This window comes from Siphateles boraxobius, unplaced genomic scaffold (assembly GCF_051911475.1).
Source record: "Siphateles boraxobius isolate OS27281-9 unplaced genomic scaffold, OSU_SipBor_1 26, whole genome shotgun sequence".
Lineage (NCBI taxonomy): Eukaryota > Metazoa > Chordata > Actinopteri > Cypriniformes > Leuciscidae > Siphateles > Siphateles boraxobius.
This window is the reverse complement of record NW_027508876.1, coordinates 21,265,940-21,280,102: the sequence shown is the minus strand read 5'-3', so window position 1 is coordinate 21,280,102 and position 14,163 is coordinate 21,265,940. Positions and strand designations below refer to the sequence as shown.

The 14,163-nt window shown below is 38.2% G+C and overlaps 1 protein-coding gene across 7 annotated transcripts in view; it reads left to right on the top strand.

The window, feature by feature from the left end:
• The window catches only part of phldb2b (pleckstrin homology-like domain, family B, member 2b), a 46,304-nt gene extending 39,708 nt beyond the window's left edge, over positions 1 to 6,596 (top strand). For all 7 annotated transcript variants that reach the window (XM_077244850.1, XM_077244852.1, XM_077244851.1 and 4 more), the window contains 6 exons: positions 731 to 929; positions 3,474 to 3,564; positions 3,908 to 4,054; positions 4,707 to 4,926; positions 5,004 to 5,089; positions 5,296 to 6,596. In XM_077244850.1, coding sequence (XP_077100965.1) covers positions 731 to 929; positions 3,474 to 3,564; positions 3,908 to 4,054; positions 4,707 to 4,926; positions 5,004 to 5,089; positions 5,296 to 5,436 — 884 coding nt within the window. In that variant the 3' untranslated portion in view covers positions 5,437 to 6,596. The remainder of the gene's footprint in view (positions 1 to 730; positions 930 to 3,473; positions 3,565 to 3,907; positions 4,055 to 4,706; positions 4,927 to 5,003; positions 5,090 to 5,295) is intronic.
• Positions 6,597 to 14,163: the final 7,567 nt, after the last annotated feature.

Sequence of the window (14,163 nt, the reverse complement as noted above, 5' to 3'; positions counted from 1 at the left end):
AAAGTTGCATTTTTTTTATCAAAAATACAGAAAAGCAGGAATATGGTGAAATATTAGAATTTAAAATAAATTTGAACATTTTCTATTTTAATACATTTTAAAATCCTATGATGACAAGGCTGAATTTTTAGCATCATTACTCCAGTTTTCAGTGTTACATGATCCTTCAGAAATCTTTCTAATATGGTGCTTTGGTACTCAAGAAACATTTTTTATTATCAATATTGAAAACAGTTGTGCTGCTTAAGATTTCTATAGAAACCATGATTACTATTTTTCAGGATTCTTTGACGAATAGAAAGTTCAAAAGAACAGCATTTATTTGAAATAGAAATCTTTTGTAGTGTTAAAAATGTCTTTACTGACACTTTTGATCAATTGAATGCATACTTGCTGAATAAAAGTTTTTCATTTTTTTAAATCTTACCCCAAATTTTTGAACAGTAGTGTAGGGCGTCAGGATATTATTGCACGGTGGCTGGTCTTTGCGAGCACAGTGAAGGGCCCCAGGGTGCCCTGGGCATTGCCCGGCCGGAGGACACTGAGCTGGGCAGCAGGAATGGAGAATCTGCTCCTGGGAGTGATGCTGCACTCTCAGGTAAAGCAGAGTTAGCCCTGAAAACAGGCTGGAGGACTTCTGGGATGCTTTATATTAAATGGTGCTGCTCCACAGTGTTCATTACTGCTGAATAAATTCTTATTTTCTTTCATTGGTTGGATTGTGTCTTAGGGCACAGTCAGCAGCACATTGGCGAGGAGCACCGAACGAGGTTGAGTAATATCAGTGGCCGCACATCCTCCCAGAACAACGTCTACCTAGACTCTTTTGGTTACCAAGACAACGGCCGTGCCTTCGACACGCTGAGTATGGACAGCTCGGACAGCATGGAAACCAGCATCTCCGCCTGCTCGCCCGACAATGTCTCCAGGTGAGGGAAGTTAGATAAATCTGACAAAACCTTTGTTTTAGTGGCATCTGGGGATTTTTTGGAAAAGGGTTCATATGATACTGTAAAAAAATATTTTTGAAGTTGTAAATATAACAGATTATTAGAATACATTTCTCTACATGTTTAATTCAATGTGTTTCTTACCATTTCTTTGTAATTGTTTGAGATTAACTGGCAACTTCTGAGTGAAAATTATTTCTACACCAATTTATTTCCTTTAAATATTTGGGGTCAGTGGAATGGTAGTGTTTGTGTGTGTGTGGGTGTATATATATATATATGTGTGTGTGTGTGTGTTTTTTTTTTATATATGCTGTTTCTGCTTATATTCTATTTTAAATTTTAATAAATTAACCAGCACGCTTAATAAATAATTTAAATAATATTACTTTTCTTACTGTAGTTTTGATCAAATAGATGCAGCCTTGGTGAACGGAAGAACAAAACATTTTTAAAAAATCTTAGCGACCACAAACTTTTGAATTTTAGTGTCTGTGTATATAGTTGTAAATGGAATAAAGATAAATATAAAGAGTATTTGTATTTATATGAAAACAACAGAAGTGCTATGTGCCCATTTCGATTCTATTGTGTGTTTCCAGACCACCAGACGGATCATATAAACTCATGACACATACCATGTTTTTGTAATCGAAAACATCCATGCAGCTCCTATTGTAGTTCAAGCCAAGAGTTCTGTCTGGGGTACAAGGAATGAAATACTGAGGACAAAGGCAATGTGTGAGGAAAGAATAGAGAGAGAAAGACTGAAATCCAGGAACCGTATTTGAATGCTCAGGTGGATGTTCTGGTGTAGGTTACCATAAACCTCAAATCTGATTGAGAGTGACTAGTTAAAGACTTAAGTGAAAAGACTTGACAGATGAGACCACATGAGGTCATTTCTCAAAGCGATGTGTGTTTATGCTGTATGCATGTGTGCTGGCGGCTTGTGTAATTTGAGTGGTTTGCTTGAATAATGTGAGTTCTGAGGGGCCCGAGAAGGACCGTTGGTACCCCCTCCTCTGCTCCGGGGATGGATCCACTCAGGTTACAGCAGGAACAGTTAGAGGAAACAGATTCAGGGTTTTTCCCCCCTGAGTTTGAATGTAATCAGACGCAGAGCGCGGGTTCGGACTGTTCTTGGGTCTTTGTGTAGTATGTTCCACTTCTTTCTGCTGGATCTTTGGGTTCTAAATCACGAATGACCTCCGTTCATCCTCGGCACCACTGGTAAGATACCATAAAGATGAAAGAACTCTTTGATGAAGGACATGAGTGAAATACAATGTGTGCAAGTGAATAGAAAAAAATGGAAATAAGGTGGCCAGATGTTACTGCTTTGTGATCAGAAATAATTTTATTTATGTTTTACTTTAAATCTGTCGTCCACAAAATGCATGGTGGGTTTAATGTTTGCATGATTGGTTTGTCTTGATTTGCATTTTGGATCATCTTTGAATTGTATCTTTAAATGAAAATTAACCAATAAGACTTTAAAAGAAGACTCTAAAAGCTTTTTTCATACTATAAGAACAAGAAAGACTTCTCTGTCATGCATGCAGAGGCATCTTGTTAGTGATTGACAGCTGTCCATCATCAGATTAAACCATTCAATTTCAGCTTTAGACTCAACCATGCAAAGCATGCTCACAGAAACAACTAGAAAAAAAATAATTGTACCTTACAAGGCTGGCACTGTAATTTAAAATTGTATCTGACAGCTATGATGTCATCGGTATTCATTTAGTGAATTGCAATTGGTTTTCCTTATGTTCATTTGCATACCGGATATTGATTGGTCTTATTTTTTCTTACATCTGCCTAACCATTTATAGCCACCTTTACAACTTTGTGTTGATTTTTATGTACACCCGACACGCTGAGTGCATTTAATTTATGCAAAACAAATTAAGCTTAAACTTTGCCCTTTTCTTGTGTGGTTTGCATTGCAAGCACTGCTATTTTCTTCATGCAGACATGGTTAGAAACATCACAAAGGCATCTGTTACTGAAAACCTAATTGTTTTTTGGGGGGGGAATGCCATTATATGACAAATGGGATGGTAGCATATGGGGTTTGACATGGAAGATGATTCCCATATATTCTTTACAGGTGAAGGTTTTTAGGGATAATATTGAGGAGCCAAGCGGTGAGGTGAAGTTTGTAGGGGAAATTTACAGTTTTACAGGAAGGAGGGGCTGGTCAGATCTATTCCACGTGTTCTTTTTAAAGTCTAAATGGAAAGCATCAGACATCCGACTGTGGGCCGCACTCTCAAGCTCTCTGTGTCTGGATTGTTAATGTGTTCTAGTAACCAGGTTTATTGATTCCTTCTGTGTTCTTCCGCATATAAACATGCATGCCAGTGCAAATACGTCATGTTTACAATTGCAAGTGTATGCATTCTTCTCGCCATAGGTAAAATGTGAAGTTTTAGTGCCTGGTTTGGATTTTTTTTGTTGTCGTAGCGTTCACTCTGAGAAGTGAAACGTAATGCCTCATCTCATATTTTTCAACAGCGCCAGCACCTCCAACTTTTTGAAGATGGAGGAGATGGAGCGTCTTCTCCGGGAGGCTCAGGCAGAGAAGCACCAGCTCATGGAATACAGGGTAATGAAACAGCCAAACAAACCTGCCACGTCAGGTTCACAGTCCAGTCTTTCAGCACGCCATAAACCCGCATGAACCCCATTTGGCTTCATGGATATTAAACCGTGAGCTTGTTTGCTCTGTTAGAAGCTTGTTTGCTCTGTTAGAAGTTTTCCGGTCAGCCATGAAAAGCAACTAATTCGGCTTGAAATGCAGGAACACTGTGGGAATCGAGACATTCTTCCTGTTTCTGATGTTGTTCATGGGAGTTTGTGCTGGAACGGAGAGTACTAATTGTGTGAAGCTTTAAAAAGAAACTCGTTTGGGAGCATATCTGTACAGTACGGTGTCATTTGTGTTTAAGGAGAGAGAGATGGAGAGCAAGAGCAGGGCCCTTGAAGAGGAGAGGAGACGACGAGAAGAGCTAGAGAAACGGCTGCAAGAAGAAACCACCAGGAGGCAGAAACTCATTGAGAGAGAAGTGAAACTGCGCGAGAAACAGCGAGTACAGGTGAGCGCTGTGATAAGACATGCATCGCTATTATTAGTGCTCATATTTAGGGTTAGAGATTAAACAAACTCCTAACCTGAAATATTAAAGAGTGAGTTCATCATTAAATTACAATTCTGTCATTAATTACTCATCCTCATGTCGCTACAAACCCGTAAGACTTTAATGGTAGTAGTTTGCGTAGGCTGTCAATGGAGGGATAGAAATATCTCAGATTTCATTAAAAAGATCCTTATTTGTGTTCTGAAGATGAACAGATGTCTTGCTGATTTGTAACGACAAGGGTGAGTAATTAATGACATCATTTGAATTTCCTTTAACTTTTTGTAATTTGCCCCTAGCAACTTGCTTAACTTGCTAAAAACACTCAAAACACATTAGCAACCACATAAGAACACCCTAGTAACCACATAGCAAGATGCTGTAACACTTATAACACATTGGCAACTACATAATACTGTAGTAATTGCCCAGAAACATGCTAAAACAACCACATTAAACACCTTTAGAAACGGCATAACATGTTAAAACACTCAGAACACATTAGTAACCACATAAAATACAGACTAGAAAATGTCAAAATCTAGTTTTAGATTGATTTAAGCACAATAAAAATGGCTTCCTTGTAACGTCCTACATGTCCCCGTCACAGTCTCGTCCATTGACACGCTACCTACCTGTAAGGAAGGACGACTTTGACCTTCGTGGCCACATAGACTCGGCCGGCCACAACACAGAGACTTGTTACCACGTCTCCATCACAGAGAAAACCTGCAGGGGCTTCCTCATTAAGATGGGCGGCAAAATCAAAACCTGGAAGAAGCGTTGGTTTGTCTTCGACCGTAACCGCAGGACCCTGAGCTACTATGCAGGTCAGATGATTATCCAAATGAAGTTGATCGATTAACATGACATCAATATTGACTTTTTGTACTTGTTATGGTTTCAGATAAACACGAGGCCAAACTGAAAGGAGTGATTTATTTCCAGGCCATAGAGGAAGTGTATTACGACCACTTAAAGAGTGCCCACAAGGTACTTTTCCTGTGCTGTTAAAAATTATGAATATAATGAGCTTTATATTTAAATTTAAAATATTAATAATTTACTTTTATTTTAATTAATACATTCTTTAAATGACTGCTGTAAGACAATTGTATGCTGCCATGCTGCCCCCTTGAGGCCAAACTGTAATCTTCTCTCTCTCTCTCTCTCTCTCTCTCTCTCTCTCTCTTTCTCAGAGTCCAAACCCTTCCCTAACATTCAGTGTGAAGACTCACGATCGTGTCTACTTCATGGTGGCACCGTCTCCTGAAGCTATGAGAATATGGATGGATGTTATCGTAACAGGGGCGGAGGGATACACTCAGTTCATGATTTAAATGTCTGCCTGCAGAGGAATATGTGCAGTGTGTGGATTTAAAAACCACTGGACTTGATCTGCACCCTTTCACGTGCTGATTTCAGTATTGACTCCTTAAATGAAATCATGTCATTAATTTTGCGCTTATATCGGTCTTTCGATCTCAATCCACAGTATTGAAGCTATTCTCTTCGCTGCATTCATATTTTTTTATGCAGCATGGACTTTTACTTGGCGGTCCAGATGATGGAATGTAGCACATATCCTATAATTTTGCGTGTATGTTTGTGCCTGTGTCTTTTGGTATTTTTTCTGTCTGTTTGTGTATAGAGAGAAAGACGTGTTAAATGATATTCAGTGCCAATGTGCCAAGTTGTGTGTGGTCTGTTTGCTACTTTGTGTGCAGGGCCTCAGGGACACACACATTATGATATAAACAGCTGTTCTGCCAAAGATGAAATTCACACTTACCACATGCTATAGAGTTTATGTATAGATGCGTGTGTTGGTGTTTGCCACAGTGCCTTCAGTTCTATATTATACTGATATGCCTTTATACTCTACATTCAGATTGATCGAAGGTGCTATTAGACATGTATTTGTGGTCAAAAGCTATTTTAACACTACAGTTATTCATTATAAAAGTCTCACAACTTCCAAAACATTAAAGCTGCTTACCGTTCAGGTATTACGCCGATTCAAATGAATAAAATGTCCTCTGTTTTGAATAATGCCACGTAGAAACTAGTTTTTTAGTATGTTTTATAACACTTGATCATTTTATCTCAATGCATATGTAACTTTTGCATTTTTATGGGTTGTATTCAATGCTTTCTGCCCATTTTCAGGCTATGATTGCTTAATATTTGGGTAATAAGACATCATCAGAAAAAATTGTATTTAGCTTAAGGTTCAGCCAGTGTTACAGCATAACATGTGCTTAATTGCGTAAGTCCAATCAGACTGAGTTGAAGTGTAATTTCACAATCACTGACTAGCAGGAGACGACACATTCACCTGGGGTGAACATGTTAACCATAATCTTGCATCTGTGAATTAGCCAGTAGTATGTTTTGAATATTGTTATTCTCATTTGAGATGAATATTTATACTTTTGTTTACCATGCATGCACCTTTATTTTTGCATACAGCAAAATAAAGCAGATGTATATTGTTTAAGATCTCTGTGTACTTTATAACCATGCTATACCTTATGTCCTGTCAGTATGTGTCCATCCATCTAGACGTCTTACCTTTGCTCTTTGCAGTCAAACAAAATATGCTGGACTGAAATTAAATTAAAGACTTGAGCAATAACAGGATGGAGAATAATGCAGTTAAAAATGGACAGATGAAAGTATAAATGTGTCTGGATGATCTTTGAATGAACCATCTAGATCATTAATTCATATGCAGAAACAAGATTGTAATCCTTTTAAAACAACAAATAGCTTAAATGAATCCTAAATTAAACACACTTGTGCCCGGTTTCACAGACAAATATTAAACTAGTCCCAGACAGTGTTGGGGAAAGTTACTTTTAAAAGTAATGCATTACAATATTGCGTTACTCCCCAAAAAAGTAACTAAGTACGTTACTTAGTTACTTTTTATGGAAAGTAATGCGTTACATTACTTTTGCGTTACTTTTTCTCACCTGCATGGGCTTGTTTGTTTGTTTTTTAATAACAGCTAAAACAATCTATTTTTGCCAATTGTTAAGGCCCTTTCACATCAAAAGTTAAATGAATAAGCGTAAGGCTGAAGGAAATGCATATTTACTATGCATATTTACTACTGTATAGTAGAGGGCGCCGCTCAAACAAACCTTTCAGCTACAGGAGAAGGAAGTTCAACACTCTTATTTCTAAACCTAATCTAAAGTCATTTTTGCTTATTAGTATGGTTGAATTAGATCATTGTAGGTCAGCAGCAAAGACATTGGTTAATAAAGTGAGATTAAATACATAAAGTATATTTGTGTAATTTAACATAGTTAATTATAAAACTTTTGCACAAAATTCTGTGATTGCATTTGACTGTTTTTATTCATTTTGAGGAATACTGAATGTTTTTGTTCAAGTGAGATGAGTAAATGCATGTTCAATGCAAATGCACACAACACCTCACTTTATTTCTCTCAACATGGAGACAGGAGAGCTGTCAGTCAATAAATGTGAAAAAGTAACTAGCGTTACTTATTTGAAAAAGTAACTCAGATATTTTGTTGTAAATTGAAAAAGTAATGCGTTACTTTACTAGTTACTTGAAAAAGTAATCTGATTACGTAACTCAAGTTACTTGTAATAAGTTACCCCCAACACTGGTCCCAGACTAAAATGCATGTTTGAGCTTTTTTAACTGAAAGCAATTTGCACTGACATATCTTAAAGGTGCATTGTGTAATATTTCTGAGGATCTATTGACAAATAAATGCAATATAAGATCCATAACTATGTTTTTAGTGGTGTATAAAGACCTTGCATAATGAACCGTTATGTTTTTATTACCTTAGAATGAGGCATTTATATCTCCATAACCGTGGGCACCCCCTTCTATGGAGGTCGACATATTGTGTCTTCGTGTTTCTACCGTAGCCCTAAACGGTCAAACGCGTTTCATTACTATGTTGCTCTTCGTGGAAGGAAGCAAGCTTAGTTCATATTAACACGGACACAATAATGAACAAGTAACAATAATATTCACAATAACATATAGTTTTACTGAATAATTAAGTAAACATAATTTCTTAATGTATCCTTGTAAAGAGACCTCATTGCTGAACTGGCTACTCTCTGCTGTCTCAGACAATGAGACAATTCCTGTCGGCCACCGTAACTTTTGTTGGTTGCAATTCGTAACCTCACCACTAGATGCCGCTAAAAATCACAGACTGCACCTTTAAAATGTCAATGCCATTGTTTTGTCTCAAAATGCACAACAAATTTCAGCTAAATTTCCAGCAAGAGATTCCTGCCAGTCCTGTTCTCTCTATTGTGAGTTAAATGAGTCAGATTACTGAGACTCTCACCCTTTCTCTTTAATGGCTCTTGGAGCTCCAATCTCAGTCGTTGAATAGTTATGCTGATTGGATTAGAATTGGTAACAATAGAGTCTAGGGCGGGTTCCTAACCCTGGATTCTTTACTTAATTTCCATGCTTTGTTTGAGGTCGTCACCCAGGTGCTTTGTCTCCATATCTAAGCACTGCCCACTAAAATCTATATAAACTACAATGTACACTGCCTTAGTTAAGACTTGGATGACTACAGTGACGCACAGCGGATTCTGACATCAGCCTGATTTTCATTTTCAACGTTGGGTTTGGTCTTCTAAATGTAAATTTTGTCATTGTTTTGGAGCACACTATCTTAGAGATAACAGCAAGGATAACACATTCATACTAAAAGCCCAAAAACTTTAAATAGGGCACTATTTGAAGGAACGGCCATTTGGGTGTCCGAAACCATTGTGGATGTTATTGAGTGCACTTATACAATCTCACATTCAATCACACACTTCTGGAACTGTGTTCTAGAAATAAATGTGATATTGATATGAGGGTGCAGGCATAGATTCATAGGCATAAGGTACTGTAAGTATTACATACAACAACGCAACAATAATAAAACAATTAAGGCTATACTTTTAAAACGAGTAGGCCTACTTCTGTACTTTTACTTAAAAATCGGTCTTTACAACTTTTACTTGTAAGTAATATTTTGTCCAGTAGTAGGCTATGTGTACTTTCACTCAAGTAAGGAAGTTGTGTAGGCTACTTTGTCCACCTCTGCCTAAAATACATGCCAATAGACCATACCTATAAAAGACTTTAAATCGCCAATGATTTGTAACAAAGTATTAATTAACCAATCAGATAGCGTGGTTTTATTTTGTTCTAAAGTAAAGGACACAGTTTATTAAGCGGCTATGCAGAATAGTGCAAAACGGTATCCTCATTTACTGACAACTGAAAAAGTGGAAAGCAAATGTGTCCCCCTAAAAAATAAATGAATAAATGAATGCCCCCCTAAAAAGTCACTTCATTTTTACTGCAAGCTTAGTTGCACTATGTATTTATGTGGATGTCATTACCCTCTTTAGGTCAGACTTCACAGCCTATCATCAGTGACCCGGAAGTCCTCCCTACTGCAGAGGAACCAATCACTGCTCACCCTGAAATCTTTGATGTCATGTGTGACTTTCATGTCAACTCTCTCAACTTTAATGTCCCTAAACTTCCAGTCTCTGCCGTGTAAGACTGCAGTGTTGATGTCATTCAAGCTTCAGATACTCCAAATGAGGACACTGTGGATGATGGCCTTCAGGTGAGGTTTTCATATTTATTACTTAGAACTCTCACACATGCTGTCGTTTACATGCTTAGAATTGAATTCAAGAAACTTTACATGTCTATCTCCATCTAAGCATCAGTAGAATTATCTTTCTTGTAGGAGGATTATTCTGAACCCCTTCCATTTGAGCGGCAACAGAGAGATAGAGCCTCGGACAATGAGACTAAATCAGACTACAGGGTTCCTGAAGTTCCCGTTCATGCCAATGACACACCAGATGTTCTCAGCAAAGTCCTCTCAGGCCTATCCTCACAATGGATGACTCTGGCTATGACCTCCTTCATCTTCATTTCTATTTATCTGGGTCTGAAGGCTCTGATGATGAGTGTGCTGTCCATTCAGATCAAGTACTTCCATCAGATTATCAGAATTAGTTGTGAAAATAATGTTCATCACTGTTACCACATGCCGTGTTTAGGAACCCTAAGCTGGTACTTCCTGCTCTGCATGATTTACTTCTTCTATGGAGAAAAGGTCATGGATTATTTCTTCACTCGGGTGCTGAGGGAGTACATACACATGCTCAGCAAATACCATCACTTCATTTCATCTGCCTTGTACCTCACAGGGTTCTGCATGTTTGTTCTAAATCTGGTGAAGACACCATATCGCCAACAGTTCTACATGTTCGCCTGCACTCATCTGATCCTGCTGAATGTAGCGATTCACTTCAACTTAATCATTCAAAGCCCTTATGAGTGGAAGATGTGGTTTTTAGTGCCCATCTCCTGTGTTATTTGTAATAACATAATAGCTTATGTGTTCGGCTTCTTTTTCGGGAGCACCCCTCTCAGCAATTGTCTCCTCTAGTCTGGGACTATCTTAAACCTTGCCTGCGAAACCGAGGGGTAGTGTTCTTGAACGCCTCGCCTAATAAGCTATATGTATCGCATACCTCAAATAAAACGAAATTTCCCAACAACAAAATTGTAGCCTGTGAAAATGCCAAGAGGCTAGTAGCTCTGGAAAACTGTAGCTGGTGAGCAAAAAAGTTAATGTCAAGCCCTGATTGTGTGTGTTTGTTCGTGCTTGTGTCTTTTGGTATTTTGTCTGTCTGTGTGGAGAGAAAAAGATGTGTTAATGATTTTTTTGTGCCAATGTACCACATCATGTGTGGTCTGTTTGCTATTTTGTGTGCTAGGCCCCGGGGACACACACATTATGATATAAACAGCTGACAGCGGCAAGTGGTGCTCACTGCACTGCAGAGACAAATGACATCCAGAACCCCCTCGCTGGACTTAATGAATGGCAGGACCTTCAAGCTCCAACCATTACATCCAGAGAGTTGGACTTCAAGCTCCACCCATTGGCTCTGCAGTGAGCAGCCTCTCATCAGTCCCAGATATAACATAGTTGTCGGCCCAGATCCGGGCCACATCTGGTACATGTGGATTCCTAGCTTACTAGATGTGGGCTGAAGGTGCTATAAGAAATGTATTTGTGGTCAAAAGCTATTTTAACACTACAGTTATTCATTATAAAAGTCTCACAACTTCCAAAACAATAATGCTGCTTACCGTTCAGGTATTACACCGATTCTAAAGGGTAAAATTTTCTCCTTTTTTGAATTATGGCTGTTATAAAATTGTTTTAAAAGCCCAAATAAAAACTAGGTTTTCAGTATGTTTTATAACGCTTGATCATTTTAACTCTTGTTACATTTGCATTTTTCTGGACTGTATTCAATGCTTTTTGCCCATTTGCAACCTATGATTACTTATATTTGGTTTGGAAAAACAGCAGTACAAATAAAAATCATCAGAAAACCAAAAAAATAAAGAGATTTAGCTTTTGATTTAGAACTTAGCTTAAGGTTCAGCCAGTCTTACAACACAACAGGATTTTGATTTGTACATTTTTATTAGTGCAAGTCCAATCAGACTGAATTTGAAGTGTAATTTCACTACCACCAGCAGAAGGCGACACATTCACATGTGCTGAACATAAGCCGTAAGCAGTCTGTTTTGAATATTAACATTTTTTACTTTTGTTTACCATGAATGCTCCTTTATTTTTGCATACAGCAAAATAAAGCATATTTATATATATATTGTTTATGATCTCTGTGTACTTGATAAGACCTCATGTCTTGTGAGTATACTATGTGTTTATATGTGGCTCCCCGCAGACAAACAAGACATGCTGGACAGAAATCAAATGAAGGATTTGAGCAATAACAGGGTGGAGAGTAGATTAGTCAGGTTGTTTAGGATTAGGAGTGTTCTTCCAGGTCTGATTATTAAACTCTCTTCTCGATGTTACTCCAAAAGACGACAGATAAACAGATGTTCTGCAATTAGAATACTTGCATGTTCATTATAATTTAAACATCCTCCAAGCAGGCATGTGCGTGAGTGTTGAGCCCTGCAGGCCTGCTCTCATTTTTCAAGCACAGCCTTGTTAGGATGTGAATGTTGGGTTTAGATTGTCTGACATCATCTGTGCTATGATTAATGTCCTATATTTGGTTTTCATTTGTGGGAATACTGTCCTTTACTTGTCCTTCTTTTTGAGAGAATACTGCGTGCACAGGATTCTCTCAGGAGGAGGCGCAAACTCGAGGCAAGCAAATCAGTTGTCAGTTTCCTTTAAAAGTGTACTTTCCTAAAGGTGTTTGGGATGCGGTGTTCCCAATAAAACATCCTGTTTCCTTCTAAGTCCTTTAATCCATCATCTCACTCTTTCATTTCCCCAATTTCTTCCCTTCTCCCTCTCATTGTTTGGGTTAGAATCTTGACTGCACTTATTTCGTTCCTCCCCTCACTTTCAAGCAAGGAATTGGCATCTAAACGAGCCTAATGTATTGAACGCATCCTCATATATTAGCAGGAGAAGGAGCAATGTTGTCAAGCGTCGTCCTGTCTGTTTAAAGATAATTGATGCTGGAGAGATTCTGACTCAAACGAACTTACATCTGTCCTCAGAGAATACATGGTCATGTCATTTCAACCTCAGGGTTGATCCCGAGGGAGTTTCCACATGCATTTTAGACCCCATCTGCAGGTTTGGGGATGGCATTAGGCCCAAAGCATATACACAAATACATGAGCTACATCTAAAATCGCATACCGCCTGTGGGGGTAATGAGTAACAAACTTTGCAACAGTTAAAAAAGTATGTTTGTATTATAAATGTGTGTAGTAGGAATTAAATCAGGATGTACAACATTTGCCATGTTGTCATTTGTCATGTGACCTGCGGTATCAGTTGGGCCACTTTTCACCTATTTTACGAATACTACAAATTCTAACTCACTAATCATTTCATTTACTGTTTTTGTCTACTGTATAGTGGGGAAGTATGCATTTTCAAACACAAGACTGGACTCACAAACAATTCTTGCTATGCTAGCAAAATGCGTCATTGAGTTACAGAATGTGTCAGAATTCAATTAGTAATTCAGTTGTGATTCTTATTAAGTATTACTCGAGTGAGAATGCCATTCACTCTGTGAGCTCTTGAATGAGCCTTCAGTGACTTTCACAAAAATCATGAATATTTAATCTGGCTTTTTTTAGTTAATGTGAGAAGTCACATTACACTTTAGCTGATGAAATTACAGGTTAGAGACATGCACTTGGTAATGTCTCAATGTCAAAGGTGTCACAGCTGCTGTTTTGTGTTCTTTGCACTATCGTGTCTACTAACTTCAGGCAATTCATCTGCAAGTGAACATGACCCTTAAGCCTTTTGTGTGTGTGTGTGTGTGTGGCAGCCGTTTTTTGAGGGGTTGGCTACGTGGGGGAGGGTCCATGGTTAGTAAATGTATCTGTGGAAGGAGTGTAATTTAGCCCCACCCTCATTTTTTTCCCGTGGTGGTCCACATATATGGTGGGGGGCCCAGCTGGTGTCCAGCTGCAGAGTCAGATAAACCTTTCCCTGTCCTGTCCTGTGTGGGATCATGATTGTGTGTGATTGGTGTGTGCTGAGTGGGTCTTTCTGTATAGAGACAGTGATTAAGCACATACGTCACCAGCAGACGAGCAGCACTGTTCCCTCAAACACACACATAAACAACATTCACTGCTCAAGCCAAAGTACAAAATTCAGATTTTCTGCTCAAATCCTTTTTTTTGTGAGGTTGTTCACATGACCTTTTAAATATGGCCCATATTGGACATGGGTCAGCTAAACAGGCAGCTAACTGATTTACCAGTTTAAACCACCCTATACCCTTTATGATATGCTTAACACATTTCATAATATAACTTATAATCATAAAGTTAATAATGAAAATTCTCATAATAAATCTATGAGAATTAAAATGAACAATTAAGGCCTGGTTTCACAGACAGGCTTTAGATTAAGACAGGATTAGGCCTTTGTTCAATTAGAGCATTTAAGTAGCTTTTATAAATGTGCCTTAGAAAAAAACATTACTGGTGTGCA